General features: G+C 33.3%; 1 protein-coding gene across 1 annotated transcript in view; it reads right to left on the bottom strand.

Moving 5' to 3' along the window:
* LOC145662375 (LON peptidase N-terminal domain and RING finger protein 3) overlaps positions 1-17,844 on the bottom strand; it is a 68,032-nt gene that overhangs the window by 4,365 nt on the left and 45,823 nt on the right. Inside the window, exons 3-9 of the mRNA XM_081727891.1 lie at positions 13,709-13,831; positions 10,808-10,984; positions 9,751-9,856; positions 7,304-7,500; positions 3,833-4,134; positions 2,177-2,361; positions 901-1,097 (exon numbers count right to left, since the gene is read on the bottom strand). Of these exons, the coding sequence (XP_081584017.1) occupies positions 901-1,097; positions 2,177-2,361; positions 3,833-4,134; positions 7,304-7,500; positions 9,751-9,856; positions 10,808-10,984; positions 13,709-13,831 (1,287 nt within the window). The remainder of the gene's footprint in view (positions 1-900; positions 1,098-2,176; positions 2,362-3,832; positions 4,135-7,303; positions 7,501-9,750; positions 9,857-10,807; positions 10,985-13,708; positions 13,832-17,844) is intronic.

The following is a 17,844-nucleotide window of genomic DNA, read 5'->3' as shown; positions in this document are numbered from 1 at the left end:
TAGAGAAGCAGTACTTGATCCAAATTCTTTTGCATATCCCCACATTCATGTCCAGTTACATATAAAGAAACTAAAAGCAATTTTGTGTCCGAGCGTTATAGTATATAGTTTATGACTGAATTCCGTATGTGAAGGCTCATAAATATGCAAATTATCACTATGGACCGCTAAACTTACTCCAATACACATTGGACCGCGCAGAACTTTGCATTTGAATCAATTTTACACGAATCCCGAGGGGACACTTCACAAATGTACCTTATTAGTTGACACGTTTATAATGTCATGTTAAAATTATATTTGGTTATGTGTACATTCAAATTACAGACTTTCATGGTCAGTTATTATTTTATTTTAACGCATAAATTATAAATTTGGTAGGATGTGATCTTGATTACAAAACATTGAACCTGTCTCTAGAAACCCAACCCTTAACTGACCTGATTTCATAAAAGCTGCATCTTTTTATAGCAGTTAGAGAGCTTGCTTAACTTACATGATAGCAAATTTCGAAGCATGTAGATGCTTTAATAAAAGTGTCCTCACTATTCTTATTTAATGTCTTGTTCTAACGATTTCTTCGAAGCTATTCGTTCAGAGAGTAGTAAGATGTAAGATTTTTATGAAACTGAACAGAAATGGTGGTTACGATTCCACCGTCAAATGACCAAACGGTCTTCAAATAAATAAATGACTCAGTTAGTTCAAGCCTGACTGTGTAGCAAATCTCTTCTGCATGAGTTCCAAATCTTTTCTGAGCGATAAATTTAGCTAAACATACCCTGATGAAAGACAATCGATAATTTTGCCTGAAATATCAATGAAAAAAAAAAAAATGACATTTTAGCAACTCATTCAGGTCGGTATTATTATATCAATAGAAACTAGTGAGACCCTCACCTGTAGTTGCTGGCCAAGCGGAAGAATGGCCAATAACCACCAAGCCCACGCTGGTCCATCAGGCAAAGAGATCCAGTCTTCTTCCATCTCAGGCATCGTACCGAACGTCCTCACGATTTCTAACTGTAACGTTGAGCCGATACTTGAGAACCACATTTTGCCCTTTTTACGTACTCGGTCATGAAGGTCCCGAATACCTGAAATAGACGAAACGAGCTGTCACACCTCTACGTAGTACAATTTAAAACTTTGGCAGAAATAAACATCTTAGAAACAAACAAAGCAAATTTTCATTTATTTGATTTACTTCGCTCATCAGTAAGAATCAAAACTTTTTAACGATAGGTGAGTTGCCAGAATTTTTAAAAGAAGACTGTACTTTTAATGTTGAATTTAAAATAATATTTTTATTAATTATTGGTTAAATGTAAAAATACATTTCTTTCAGTTCATCAACTGTGTTAAATTTATTCAACGACGAATTGTCGACACAGCAACATAAGATAAAATGCTTCAAACACATTTACACAGGGAATTAACACATGTGTAACATACAAGGATGTCATTTTCATTTCCTTTATGAGTTAACTAAATATCTTTGTTTAAAAGATGACCATGCAGAAGTTATACTATTAAAAAGCGATAGAAGCATTCTAAATTGCACTCTAGGAATAGACCTTACTAGGATAACGTTACAGATAGTTTCCTACAACCTCATTATGCAAATGCAACATTATTTTCACTTTTGAAGTTCCACATCCCCACTCTCCCTAACTTACAGAAGTTCAAATCACAAAGAAATAGGCTTAAAATGCTTTTTTTTTTTTTAATAAATAAATAAATAAATAAGATAAGCCGTACAAGAAAAATAAAATATGAATCTTCATTTCATAATGCAATATTGGGTTTTTGGATAAATAGAATTGACGAAAACTTAAGGAATGGTGGGGAGAAATCATAAAGATTGCCAAGAAAAAAAAAAAAAAACTTCCAAATAAGTTTTAGGAAACAAGGAATCCCTTTTCTTGAATCGTAGACTAAATAATATATTTTTTAAAGAAGTTATATTTAATTGTAGCAAAGATCATCTTAGCATAGAATAATATTCAGTGGACATGTTCTATTTCTATAGCGACGGGTTTCCTAAGCTGCTGTTCACTCGTTAATCAGTTCTAAAATTTTCCAAGCCTAAATGACATATGATTTGCAACCAGAAAGGTCTTATTGTTTACTGAACATATGCGCTTTTCTAACGAAATACACGAATGTAGCTAACCTGTTTCTTGGTCTGGCGTAATGGGCTGATCACGAAGAAACTGGACCTGTGCTGTGTCATAACCATCCTTTTCACTACGATGCAATACACGAAACCTTCTCGCACCTACGGTGGTCAAAATGGAACAACCATCACCCATCATTAGCCAGTCGCGAATCTCCAACATTGTCCCGTAGTCAGCGTACCTGAAGGATAAATATTACAATTTATATTATATTAGATATGGTTGTTTCTGCACATATATTTAAATCGCACTGCATTACACAAATCGAACGAACTTCCCTACAATATTACTTAACCTTATTCAAATAATTTTAGTATCTTCTCATACGTGTAACATGTTTATGGAGAAAAGAAAGCATAACCGTATTTATTTATTTGTCTGGAGTAAGCGTCTCTTTCCAACACTAAGGCTATGTGACGAGTTTAAATAAACCATTTTTATATTATTAAAAAGAAGCATCAAATCAATACTGTCAATTTATACACTTAAAACCCAGGGAAGTTCAACGATCATTTAAAAAAAAAAAAAAAAAAAAAATCCAACTTGGAACAAATTATATCATGGGCCTGCTTGGATTAGAATATCCATCAATAATTTTAAAAAACGGCACGTTTTAAAGATTTCTTATTTTCTTTTGATTTTTAGTACCAAGATTTGACAACTCTCGTGTTTCAATACAAATTTGGGTGATGATTACATAAAATCTGGATTTAGCTTTTCTTTTCGAAATACAATGGAAGTGCTATCATTTTATTTCGTATAACTCCTGTTTTATAGTAGCCATCCTCACAACGCTCGCAGTCAGCAAGCTTAGATACAAGTTTAAAGAGATGCTGCTGGGTATAGTAATCGCGCTCATAACGTTTCCCGTGAGAAAGCTTTGATAACAATTGAAACAAATATAGGGTGGGTATAGTAGCAGCCTGCTTAACATTGCTCAGTCAGCAAGCTTAGATAACCGTTTAGAGAAATCGCAGCGCGTACAGTAGCCGCGCTTATAATGTTTTTAGTTCACAAGCTTTCGTAAGTCTAAAGAAGTAGCTGTGGGTATAGTAGAAGCGCTCACAATATTTCCAATCGCCAAGCTGTGATACAAGTTTAAAGAAATAGTGGTGGGTATAGTAGTTGTGGGTGTAGTAGCCGCGCTTATAACGTTTCCAGTCGCCAAGCTTTGATACAGGTTTAAAGGCACAATGGTGGGCATAATAGCTGTGGGTATAGTAGCCGCGCTCACAACGTTCCCAGTCGGCAAGCTGTGATTCAAGTTTAAAGAAATAGTGGTGGGTATAGTAGCCGCGCTTATAACGTTTCCAGCATGGATACATTTAATTTATTGCCCAAAATAGGCCAATTTTGGAGTGAAAAAGAATATTGCCGAGGGGAATTTCATAAAAGCCATTACGTAGAGTGTAATTCATTTCAAATTGTGTAATTTGTGAAGTTACTATATCTTTCTTGTTAACATAATACGATTAAAGACGAAATTGTTCATCACATTACCTCGCTATTTTACATGCATCATTTCCTTGAATTTGCTTTGAAACGTTAGGTATTCACAAGGCCAGTAAACCCGTCTTTACACACAAAAATCACTCCCTACTTTCGAACTGTACAGATGTAAACTAATATATCAAAACTTTTTTTTTTCTCACCTTTTCGGTCCATCTCTTGAAAGACACGCTGCAATGCCAAACTGTCTGGTTCCCATCTCAACACAACGTCTCACCATCAATCGGTAACGAGGTTCGTACACAAACAGGGGACATGGCACAAAGGGGAAAGCAGTCGTACACACAAACACTGGCACCTGGGGCTCTCGCTCCAAACCAGTTAAAATCAGTTCGGAGAGTTCTTGGCAGTAGCTGTATTGGCGAGCAGCGTACTCCTTCGGCAGGTACATCTTTAACACACACTCAATGAACTCGGTTACACTCTTCTGACTCGTGGCTAAATACTGCAAAGCAAACAAACAAAAATCTTTGATTTATTTTACACAGAATTTCTCACCAATTTCTCACTGAGATTCAATTTACATGAATTTTACAGACTTACAAATATTTCAAGTTTGTAATGATATAAAATAGATTTGCCAAAGTGAAGGAAGTAAATGCCAATGACAGTTGTTAATGCTGGAATACACAGAAGGGTGCATTACCAGTTTTTTGTTTACCCACAGAAATGGTACCGTACGCTTTAGCTATCTTTATTATCTTTATTATTATTATTATTATTATTATTATTATTATTATTATTATTATTATTATTATTATTATTATTATTATTATTATTATTATTATTATTATTATTATAAGATGCTATGGATCAGTTACACCCAACTGATAGTAATTTCGAAGACGCTATGAGAAATATTATTGGTGAAGTAAGAAATTGTAACAGTTTTGACGATCAAAGTGAAATTGAAGATAACGTTGATGTGTAGTCCGCCGAAATTCAGTACAGAATAAATATATTCTGTACTTATATTTTTCTAAGATATACGTCTGCCTAACTGTCTCAAGAATTGAAATAAAACCATTTTTTGCTAAATTTAGTCATAAAACTATCAAGTAAATGGTTGGAGTTACAGCACTCCACTGTGTACTAAAGGGTACAGAACAATTAAGACCAAAAGTGATTGCCTGTCTAACTGCTCGAATGAAAATTTGAACAAAACCCTACTTTCCTCAAGTTGGAGAAAAACGTTACGAAATATATGTATGAGGTTTGCAAAGTTGGTAGAAATATGTACATAGTTTGTTTCTATTGATTTTAACCCTTTCGAACACAGTATGTTGCTTCACGAATATGTGGCTAACTAGTATAGAACTTTTTTTCTTGCCACTTTATTGGAATTTGTTTACGTATGCTTGTGTTTTATTCGTTGTAAATACAAAATGTCTATAACGGACAAAATGTATAGAGAACTTTTGTTTGTGTCTCGATTTTTCAATAGTGCATTACAGGGTATCTATTAAAATTCCAAAATGACATTTCGTGACTTTTTCGTGACCTTTTCTTTACCAAATCATAAAATTATCTAACATTTTGAAGAGCGAATTTGGGTGCGAATTAGGCCGAATTTTCATCCATGCGATACAAACTTATTTTGCTTGCGATTTGGTAGCATCTAAAGTCGACCATACACATTTTTGGTGGTGAATTTTGACGTTTTATAGAACAATTTTTATCAATCTGTACTTACATTTGCAGTTTTAAAAAATCGTGACCCAAAAGCTAAATTTCGTGACTTTCATGGCCGTTTTCTGATTTCATGACTTTTTCGTGACATTCGTGACTTTCGTGACCGATAGACACCCTGCATTATATTTCTAGAAATAATTTTGTAGTTCTTTACCTAGCTGATACTTCCTTGAATATAATTTAACAATTATCTAGCACAATTGTTTTTTTTTTTATAGCAATTGTGCTACATAATATAATATAATGCACTATTGAAAAATCGTGATGAACACAAAAGTTCTCTATACATTTTGTCCGTTATAGACATTTTGTATTTATAACGAATAAAATACAAACACACGTAAACAAATTCCAATGAAGTGGCAAGAAAAAAAAGTTCTATACAAGGTGACCACATATTCGTGAAGCAACATACTGTGTTCGAAAGGGTTAAAGTCAATAGAAACAAACTATGTATATCTTTCTACCAACTTTGCAAACCTCCCAATTTCTTTTTAATATGAATATTATAATTAGTTCCGTTCTATGTTATTTATTATTTGCGATAAATGTAAGCTGTATGTACAATCAAGCTGATGTATTTGTGGCATGTTTCATAGTTACGTACCACATTCAATTTTAGCATTCAATAAAACACAAACTGTAAAGTGTTAGAGAAATGAAGCTGTAATTTTTTTTTCTTTCTTAAGTTACAAATTTTAAAATCTTGCTTAGCAAGAAGTACTACTTCTATGTTTGAAAAAAACGATCCGATTAGTTTAACATTTCTGCAAAACAAGAATACTTATTTTTACCAAACAATAGAAGTCTTTTGCATTTTACTTCGTTTTATTTTTACTTATTATTTTTTAAACATAAAAAGCTAGTCCTGGAATTACAGCTTATAAAAGTGTCTACTTCAGTGTTTCAAAGAATTCCACAGCACAAAACTCATTTTCACACCTTTGAAATTTACTAAAGAACAGTCTATAAAGTCTAAAATGTGTAATTCAAAGCTATATCATTAACAGCCTGACACACTAAAAATAATACAAAATTTATCATTTTTATTTTGTTTATTTTTCATAAGTGAAAGGAAATAATGAAATGCAACTTACCACAATCACAGATAATGTCATTCTACAACAGAAAATATGAACCTGAAGAATTTTCAGTGTTGCCATCCATAGAAATTACAGTGTTGCCAGAATAACATTTCTCCCAAAAAATTAAGTTAAGGCAGCAACTAGAGGAACGAACTTAACTGTATTTGATTACGTATCATATTGTTTTGGAATACTGTCAACTACTTTTTAAATAATATTATTATGTAATTTTAATAATTGTATGTTAAAACTAATTTGTTTATTACAAACTAAATACAACTATTATTTGAAAAATAGTTCACATAATTCCAAGACAATACGATACGTAATCAAGTGCAGTTGAGTTCGTTCCTCTAGTCGTTGCCTTCACGTAGATTTTGGGGGAAATGTTATTCTGGTAACACTGTCATTTCTATGAATGGCAACACTGAAAAATCTTCAGGTTCATATTTTCTGTTGTAGAATGACTTTATCTATGATTGTGGTACGTTGCATTTCAATGTCTCCTTTCACTTATGAAAAACAAGCAAAAGAAAAATGGTAAATTTTGTATTATTTTTAGTATGTCAAGCTCTTAGTTAGGAAAGTTGTACTTATAATTACCATTAATACATAATATTTACGTAAATAAATGAAGAAACTATTCCAACTATTAACATAACACTGGAGGTAATATAGTATGTGTGTTCAATATAATGTTTTAAACAATGAACTAAAAAAAAAAAAAACTAATTTTAACTGTTCTTCAGATTTGAAACAACTATGAAGCAAACTAGGTTACTATAAAAAGAACTAACAACAAAAAAAAAGTTGCTATTTTTAAAAGACCACACTTACATCAGCTAGTGACGTCATACACAACGGACACGCAAAACTGTAATCGAGACAGCGATCAAGACACATCCAGCAATACGTATGGCCACACGGGGTCGTCACTGGTCTCCACAAAGTTCGGCAGCAGAGAATACAGTCGAAGTCCGATTGATCTATTTGCAATGGATCGATAGCCAAACCTATAGATTTCGGTTCCAAGCCTGAAACAATCACAACAAATACGATATTATATATATATTTGCTGAGTGATGCTACAGGATGCATATTCAAATATTTGAAAAAAACACAAATATCTTATCTAAGGGACCAGTGAATGTTAGTGATAAGATTTTCACATCTACATATGTAAAGTTTTCCCCATGTTTAATCAATGTGTGAGACTATCTGTTCTACAATTTATACTTTTAGTAATAACTAGTACAGTAATTGGTGCATATTTCCAGAAAACTAAACAATAGTTAAACTTTTTTTTTTTAAACTTACTATAGTTTTTCAATTTTGTTCCACACAACTCGGAAGTATAGAATGTATGGTATAACTATCCTGGAAATTAAGAGATTCCCAAGTGTCAACTTAGTGGAAAACTATTCAACTGAAGAAGAGGTTGAAAAGCCTTGAAACCGTTTTGTTAACAAAAGGACATCTTTGTCTTTTCAATACTATATAGTTCACCTGATTTATTTAGTTGTAAAAGAAAATGTATTGTTTTACTTTCAAAACTAGTTTGAAAAATATACTTCTATTCTTTGTAACATCGCATCTTAGAATTTACAATTGGTCGATAACACCATCTTGGTGGATTTTCTCTGGTGTTCCCGTTTCCTCCTACAGCAGTGGTTCAACAGTAGAGCGCTCGCCTCTGGTGTATGGGATCACTGATTCGAACATAGCTCGTGCCAAATGGGCTTTGTGGTAGACAAACACCGTGTGTGGAAGTTTTCTTTGGATTCTCCCGTTTTCTTCCACTTTCCTCGTTCCACTATTTCATTCATCGTCTTCCTTAGCCTTGTGGAACTAGAATTTAATTTTGTTTTTCATTTATTTCCTGCATTTGTGATTTGTTTCCTTTAGCCTACAGGGCATAACGAGCGAACGTTTTAAGTACACATTTCAGTTTCCATTTCATTTCCAAGTTAGAAATAAGCTTTCATGATAAACACTTTCGGATAAGCAATTATGTGAACAAAATGGTACTTAGCGTGTAATCATCTTTAAGGTAACGGGTTACGGGTTCGATTCCTAGCGTAAGTACATTTGGTACGGATCTTGTATTAAACTATAGGTACACGTTTCATTTAACCTCAGGGTTGAAAAGAGACTTCTAACTCCGAAGACAATAAAAGGAAAAAAATCTCCACCATGAAAATAATCATAATCTGGATAGACTACTATTGATCAATAATCATATATTAATCAAACTTTAACTAACTATTACGGTAGTTTTTTTTTAACTAACTATATATATGTAACTAACTTCATTCGTCTGTTTTTGGAGTTAGTATCTTCTGCCTAAACGCCGACGATATATATATGAACTAATGTTTGAATCTTTCTTGTGACAGTTTTCAAGTCACATATAGTATAATAATAATGACCTATACATAAAACAGACAGGGGAAAACTGTCTTGTTTTCTTGCTATGGACTGATGTTAAAAAAAGTCTACGTCACACATAAGATACTGTTCATTACAAATTATATTCTTAATCCATATTCCAGACCAATCAGTTGGTATATTTGCATTATATTTCAGTGAATTACTCGGGATATAATTCATCTGAAAACCACGTTGAGAAAATAAGATTCATCAAAGAACGCAGAGGAAATCCAGAGAAAAGTCACACTATACAAAATATTGTGAATACAGAGATCGTAGTTTTATATGGACATTTACGTAACATTTTAGTTTAGTGCGATCTTTCTCTAGATCCCATCTGCGTTCTTTGATTAACCGTTCTTTCTCATGTACATTTCAAATAAATCATATACAGGATGTCTTAAAAGTCCCCTGACATAGGGTAACTCTGTTATTATCAGAGATACAACTGTCTCCAAATATTATGTTTTCAATCATATACCATATCATATACCATATAAGAAACCTGTATATCATATACCATATAAGAAACCAGCCTTCGACCTCTATTCAATAAAACTTATGCAAGGAAGCTAAATGTGATGAGAGATGAGACGATTTCGAAAGAAAATTCAGGAAGTTCATTAAGTCAAAAGAGTAACTTTCCAAATGTATTTATCTTTGTGTGTTAATACATTTAACCTTTTCTTATTGCAACACTTCAAAGACCGGTATCTTTCCCTTTATCTTTATTAAAAATCAGTTACCTTATTACTACGATTAAAGATCGAAATTCCAGGTGGTGGGGGGAGACAACGATTGCTTGACACTAGAAAATAATATTACTACAAAGATCCATTACAAATCCCACTTACGTTTCAATTTTTCTATTTCTCGGAATATTCTATCGACTAATCCGTGCAGTCTTGAATTCTCTTGAAGCACTACAGCCAAAGGAGATGATAAACGCTGACTAAGAGTCTGCAAAAGAAGTAATGAACAACTATATAATACTATATATATATATATATATTAACTATATAATACTATAAATGTTCTGACTTACATTACAGGCAATTGCAAGGAATTACGATTTATTGAACAGACAATGTGTTTGAGATATTAGCCAGAGCAGAAGTAAGCCAATCAAATACCACAAAGCTGCTGCCTACATCAATTGCTTTATTATTTATACGATTAGTATTTGGATAAATAGTCTGTATCAATTGAAACATGCCTATATAAATAAAATTGTTTACACGGTAAGCTGAAAAAAAGAAGTAACCTCCATCTTAAAAATTTACTCTTTTTCACTCAATTCTCTCCGATGTATTACTGGCACTTAATAATTTGTTCGCAGAAAGGAAACCGTTTTCTAGACCTCCCTCTGGCTGTATTGTTAACGTACGCGGTAGGTGAATGTTTCATATAGTCTCGGTACTAAAAGAGACGCTGTCAATTCCAAATCAACCATTAACCAACTATTAACCGTTTCCTTAATATAGAATAAAGAAAATTTTCCTGATATTTTACTTACTTAAGGCCAAAATTTGATCAAGGATATCTGGTCACGAGATTAATTTACGTATAATAGCGGAAGTTATTTTTTTTTTAGGAGAAATTTTTAAAAAGATTCGCCGGAGTGAATAAAATGCAAAAGTTCTTGTAGAACTGTAAATATATTTCGGGAGCATAAACTCTTTAAAAAAAATCGCTTTGAAAACAGTAAAGAAATTATTAACGTGGCCTGAAGTTTATACGTAAAGTCATGTTCAACAGTCGATAATAATCCATTGTATTTAATTAAAAATAAAAAAACTAATTAATATTACTGCAAGAAAATGGCGTTTTCATTTATCAATTTGCAGCTCATTTTTTTTAATAAGAAAAAGTAATAATGATAATAAACTAAAGAATAATTATAATCCTTACTTGTCCTGAATCCTCTTCGCCACTTGAATTATCTTCACAGTCACTAGAATTAAGAGGTGGGTGAGATGTTGCGAGGAACCTATTTCGTCGTAATCTATGACTTAAAGAATACGGTGCAGGCAATCCTAATGAGTGCCATCTTGCTTTACGGGAAGGACCAAGTAGTCGATGGAGAACCTGCAATGACAATAAATACGAAAATCATGTAAGTTATTTTAAATAACTCAGAATGAAGCATGACCAAAATTCAAATACCAGTACTATTCTACATGTTTTGACATGTTTATCGCCGGTAAAATGTATCATATTTCAGGTGAGATTCTTCCTCATGAATTACTATAAGAATATTTGAAGCACCATTTGACATACTTGCTGAAGGCAAGCGAATTCTTAGCTTTCGAAGTCTTTGTTACCTTAAAAATGAAGATGGCCCACTCGGGTTCTCAACTTTACAATTACAGGGTTCCTACTGATCTGGAGAAATCTATTTCCTTGACTTCTCTCTGAATTTCCCTGATCTTTGGCAGGAAATTTCCTTACTTTCATAACAAGTGTCGGATGACGTTGACATATAAATAAGGAATAAATAACGGTGAATATTTATATATTAGAACATTTATTCTACAGAGACAACAGTAATAAAAATACAATTGCATGTAGAAGAAAAAACAACAATAAAAAACAAATATGTATTATAATGGTTGGCTAAGCTGAAATTGGTGTACAATTAATATTAGAAAAATAAATTTTACAAAATTTCCCTGACTTTCGCTGAGCTTCTGACCTGCATCATTTTCCCTGACTTCCCTGATCAGTAGGAACTCTAAATTATCATAAACGTTTTATTTTCACAGTTATGTTTAGAGTAAAATACGAAACACTATGTAGTGTACTGTTTTAAGCATTGAATTCAGACTCGTTACCAAGATATAAATATGTTGGCAAGCATTATTGCACACATAAATTTATGACTGAAAAGTATATTTGACTCAAATATTTCTTTCATGCTGTTCTTCCAGAGTCTTGAAATTTTGATAGTCATTTAATCAGCGCAGGCATAGCATAGCAATCTTATATTGACAACGATAACGTATTTCTTTTTTTCTTTTTAAGCGATTTAGAGATACTTTTTTTTTTTTTTTTTTTTTTAAATTACAGATTCAATATAGATTAATCATTCAGATATTATAGACAGATTCATATATATTAACTGGATTGCAACGAAGACCTAAAATGAGGATGTAATGTTTTGTAACAAATTATGTGTGTGTGAGTACGTTTTCTAAATGTGTTCTTCTCACGTAAAGCACACACACATACGGCTCGAGATAGTCATCAGACGAATGATGTGTCGATACGATTCGTCATAATATCAGGAATAGCAGCGTGTGTATATGACGTCACACTATGCCAGAAAAAAAAAAAAAACAAATACCAAAAGGTCACTGACGCATTTCCTGCGTTACTTCACGACAGGGCTTGGTAAGGAAATTTTGAAAATATGTACTTTATGAGCGTTTGACAATGTGTATTGAAAAAAATATATATATCAATGAATTATTTCATTACAAATAAATAAAGAAAAATCTTGAATACGATTCAGAAAAAATATTGAAAAATGCTTTTGATTAAAGTAAATATTTTTTTCAACTATAAACTCAAATATGTATGTATAATCGTTGCATTATTATTACTATTTTGCAGTTTTTACACACTTTTTTTTTAATTATCTAGTTCTTGCTTAAATACTTAACATTTACTCAATCAGTTCAAAATTGATTAATACATCAATAACCTGAAAACAGTAACCGAGAACACTGTATGCGTAGGTAAGGACTGGGTTCAGGGTACCGATATATATCATATATCAAGATCCATGTTACTATAGCAATGAGGCGTTTTACGCTCCTTAGTTTTAGTGGTACTTTTTTTTTTAAAAATATATTATTGCGAGAAAGAGTACTTGGCGCATGAAGTTCATCCCCTAGGTTTCGAAAATGAAATGAAATCCTTCAGTTTAACGTCCTACGAGTATGCCCTTTAGCCTAAGGGAGAAGGATGATTAAGGCAAGTGAATGACGATGGAAGAATTGGTGGAATGAGAAAGTGGGAAGAAACGGGAGTATCCTGAGAAAAAAAATCCACGGACTCGATCCCGCCTTCCTTCCTTTTTTTTTTTTTTTTTTTTTTTAAGATTCTGTTATTATACCCTATTTTTTCTATCTCTAGGTCTGGGTAAACTCATTTCAGACGAGACATTTTTGAGATTGACGGCTATCATTACATTCAGTGTGTATGACTGCATACCAGTAGCAAACGAACTACCTGGATGGCTATATAGTTAGCACTTGTGCCAGGGAGGACCACATATAGGGTAATTCAAAAACAAATAATAGTAGCAAAAAAGTTGGGTCAACGTAAGGTTATCATTGGAAGATTAATTGTCTGATTGTTCTATTGCACAGCCAGTTATTTTCCTACGTAGTTTAACCTAAATCTGCGCAATTTCTACAAAAAGAAAGAAAGTCCAACTTTGGGAATATGTATTCTGACCCATTCTGCAGAGCCGATGTAATTTTGTATTAGAGACAGCATGGGAAAATGTTTCTTAGCCGAAAAGTAGAATATTTCATATACTATCGTCATGACATATAATATCGTCATATATAGTACATATACTATATACTATATTCATATACATTCATATACTATGATTTTTTTAAAAAAATCATCATCGATACAACGGTTTTCAGTGTTTACATTGGTCAATCATTTGCCAACATTAGCCCAACCGTTTTTGGTATTGCTCTATATGTGTACCCTAGTCTCCAAACAAAAATAATTCTGGCTTCATACTTCTGCGAGAAAATATATATAAAATGTCAATTCATAGAAACTTACCCTCATGACTTCATATTTGACTAATTGAGCGTTTCCATCCAATGCAACAAATAAACAGAAAGCTACCAGCGCTTCTTCATGTCGACCCAGAGCAGAGAGGGCAGCACCTCTGTGATAATAGCCCTGCAATAAAGGGAGGAAATATACAATGCAATACAAATTACAACAATATCCAGAGTTTTATTTTCAACTACAATATAGTTTTTTGAGTGACAAAAATAATTTAAGCTGTTATTTATATATTTTTGAAAGTTTATGGTAAACTCATAATACACGTATCATATCTGGGTTCTGGCGTACACTTATCATAACCCTTCTCAATTTTTACCTTCGAGATCTGCTACTGCTGAAAAGCTTTGGACCTTCTAGGAAATAAATTCCTACGTATGTGCCTGGTTTCTTCCTTCAATTTGCAGCGATAAAATTTTAATTATTGCAGGTATGACTCCCCTCAACAGCCGCCACGAAAACATTCTCAAATAACATTGCAATACAATTTATAAGCTTCATTGCTTTATTCTATTATATCGCAGAATATCTTGTAAAAATTTTACGTATCACGTGGCGTAAAATCTGACTTTCCTTATTACTATATTAAAACGAAAGAAGAAAAAAGTTATTTTACGAAATTAATGGATATAACAAGCATTTCCATTTGATAATAGTGTGTATTTCTTACTTAATCAGAAGTTACAGAATATTTAGTGACAGTTGCATCAACTTATTCTGTTATCCTTTTTACTTCCATATGTATTTTTTTAACGAGTTATTTCGTTTAAAACGAAAATGGCAAGTCTTGCTTGCTCAATCGATGCTTATATCAAAATGTTTGTGACGTAATTATATTGTTATTCTTATTCTCTCCTGATACATTCTATTTACATAACGTGGCATTGCATCTCGTAACGCTATTACAACAAAAGGATTGTAAATTGCATAAATAAGAAGATTCCTGTTATGTTCACCAGAAAAAGAAAAAAAAAAACAACCTTCTTGTTAATGAGTACATAAAAGAAATGGTAAAAATTTCGTAAGAAGTAAGTGTTGACGCATTAATACGTGAATAAGTTTCTTTCTCTCTAAGATCGAACCTACGCAATAGTACTGACTATTAGTTACGATAGAAGCAATTTTACTTCTACTTTAGTTATACACATCACTAGGAATTAAAGACTGCTGTTATGAGCTACACGTATTTCCTTTCAATTTACAGAATACTAGCAGAATGACCGTTCTTCGCACGGAGAGAATACATTTCGTTTTGGACACAAAACGGCACTAAAACAATCACCAATCAACTTAGGGATCAAAAAAAAACTATGAATTCGAGACTAATATCGGTCATCGGTCATTTTCAATTATTTTTACATGTTACCATCCTCTCTTAGGAGTACTAATGGGGGCTGAATTTGAACTTAAATGGCATCGGAAATGTCACTGTTCATCTCAGCGACCCCGAAAATTATGGATTCAACACTAAGATACGCCATTTTCGATCACTTTTATATATCTCCCCCTCCCTCACATTGCACCATCAAAGTGAAATCATAAAAACCATCCCGCGCTTGAACCTCATCTATGTTGAAAATTTTGATGGTGCAACTGGATTGGTGGTTCAAGATTTATTAAGTCACAAACATGGTCACTTTCATTTTTATTTATATGGATAGATAGATAGATAGATGAAAGCATATTTTTTTTCGATCACTGGTTCTTACTATTTTTAACTAACAGCTTGTTGATATAACCTTGCAAACTGTCTTATTGATCTACTATTGATTGGATTGATTCTTTTCATATCTTTCAGCTCCAAGGCTATATAAAACATGGACCTACAGTTTAATGTCGTATCCCAACCACCCTTTCGTAGGGAAAAGAAGACGGACAGTAGCGAATCTAGCCCGGGGCCGGGGGGCCTACGACTCCCCAGTTTTTTGAGTGACAAAAATAATTTAAACTATTATTTATATATTTGTTGAACGTTTATAGTAAACTCATGATATACTTATCATAGACTGGGTTCTGGCTGGCCCCTCCACCTTTTTACCTTCTAGTTCCGCCACTGAAGACGGATAGTCAATGACAGTTCTGTTTCGTTAATGTTTTTCAAGTTTAACGTTCATTTTCAGTACTCACGTGGACCTACAGTTCAAACTGGAGTCTCAACCATCATAATACGTTTCAAATTTTAATGCCCTCACACTGGGAATTGAACCTGAGACCACATTCGTCAAAGTCGAACGCACTAACCATCAGACCATCGGGAGCACAATCGATGAAATGAAACGAAATCTTTAAGTTTTACGTCTCACGGCTATACCGGCTAGGCTAAAGGAAAAATGAAATGAAATCTTTAAGTTTTACGTCCCACGGTTATGCCGGTTAGGCTAAAGGAGACGGTGATGATGAGAGATGAGTGAAATGGTGGAATGAAGAAAGTGGGAGGAAACGGGAGAACCCCGAGAAAACCCACGAGCACAGTGTTTGTCCACCACAAAGTCCACACGGCGCGAGCTGGGATCGAACCAGGGACCCCAAGCACCGGAGGTGAATGCTCTACCATTGAGCCACCGCGGCTCCCGCAATAAATGAAAGTGAATGAGAATTGATGGGATGGCAATGTGGGAGGAAACAGGAGAATCCGAGAAAACCCACGGACACGCTGTTGTCCACCACAAACTTACATCACCTAGGATCGAACGAAGGATCCTTTCACACCACAGGCGACCATGAACTACTGATGATTTCTCACTTCTCCCTTAAAAACGTTGGGATTGCAGGCTGAACAATAGTTTTCAATTGTTAAAGAAAGAACAAAAATAAAAATAAAAAAACTTTTACTTAACCAAACGATAAGCAAACTTTGCTCTTGATTCTAAAGTGCTGACGTCACATGATCACCATATTACATGCACAATTTATTTCTTATTATTCCAATTTTTTATTGCGTTGAAGTATGTTCCCACGCCACCTATATTGGCAAATAAAATAGACTGTTACGATAGGAATGCAAAGTATTACGTAATCCGATATTCTTTGCTCAGAAGCATAACGCTCTCATTTAAGCCTTTATCACATTCGAAACGCTTTCAAAAACGTATTTACAAAACATGTGATAACGTTAATTTACTTAAATCCATCCAACTTGTGTTCTATGCGTTAATATTCTCAATATCAATTTAATTACTTTTTATACATATACCTCTGTTGCTGTTTTTTTAAAACCCATTTATCAAAAGTCTCATGTGATAAATCAACAGCTCAAAGAAAAATTGTTTTAAAATAATATCTTACATAACCACAGACAAATCGTGTTTTATAAGCCAAGAAATACGTATAAACCTACATGTTAATGCTACGGCAATTTATGAATTTTCCCTTTTTAAATGGGTTTGACCTTGAGAAAAGTCTCTCGCAAAAATACTTATAAACATTTATATTTTATGCAGCTGAAATATATTCTGTTTTCCTTAATGATTATTTTAACCTGTTCTAAATCTTAATTTTTAACCTTTCCTTATAAACAGCACATCCTAATAATAGACGCGTGAATAACGTCGCTACATGTACAATAAAGTCCTTGAACAGTTGCACACGCACTTAAGTTTTCCTTTTTTATACATTTTTAGTAAATACCGTATTCATGAAGCGCATTGTGAGTTCTTAGGATTGTATGAGGTCAAATGGAATTAAAGTTATTGTCAAATCCTCCCGTTAATAAGGATAATCGTTTTCCTAGACATGGCTAAGCGGTTATCGTACGCGCCTTTGGCGTGGAACACCCGGCTTTAATTCCCGGTGGGAGCTCATGTGGTTCGGATTCCACGTTAATCAGTAGGTCCCGTTTCATATAGCCTCGCTGCTGAAAGGGACGCTAAACTCAAAATCAACTCAACTCATATTATCCTCTTCATTTTTTCTTTTCTATATATATAGGCCATATATATATATATATATATATATATATATATATATATATATATATATATATTCATTCCATTCCACTGACAAGTGAGAACCGTTGCTGGAGATTATGCTTGTGGGTGCATTGAAAACAAAGAAAGAAAAGAACCGTCCAATTACATTACTGTTAACTGTCTATATATATATCTATATCTATATCTATATCTATCTAT

The sequence above is a fragment of the Thermobia domestica genome, chromosome 10 (assembly GCF_964235325.1).
Source record: "Thermobia domestica chromosome 10, izTheDome1.hap1.1, whole genome shotgun sequence".
Taxonomy (NCBI): domain Eukaryota; kingdom Metazoa; phylum Arthropoda; class Insecta; order Zygentoma; family Lepismatidae; genus Thermobia; species Thermobia domestica.
This window is presented reverse-complemented; position numbering and strand designations above follow the sequence as displayed.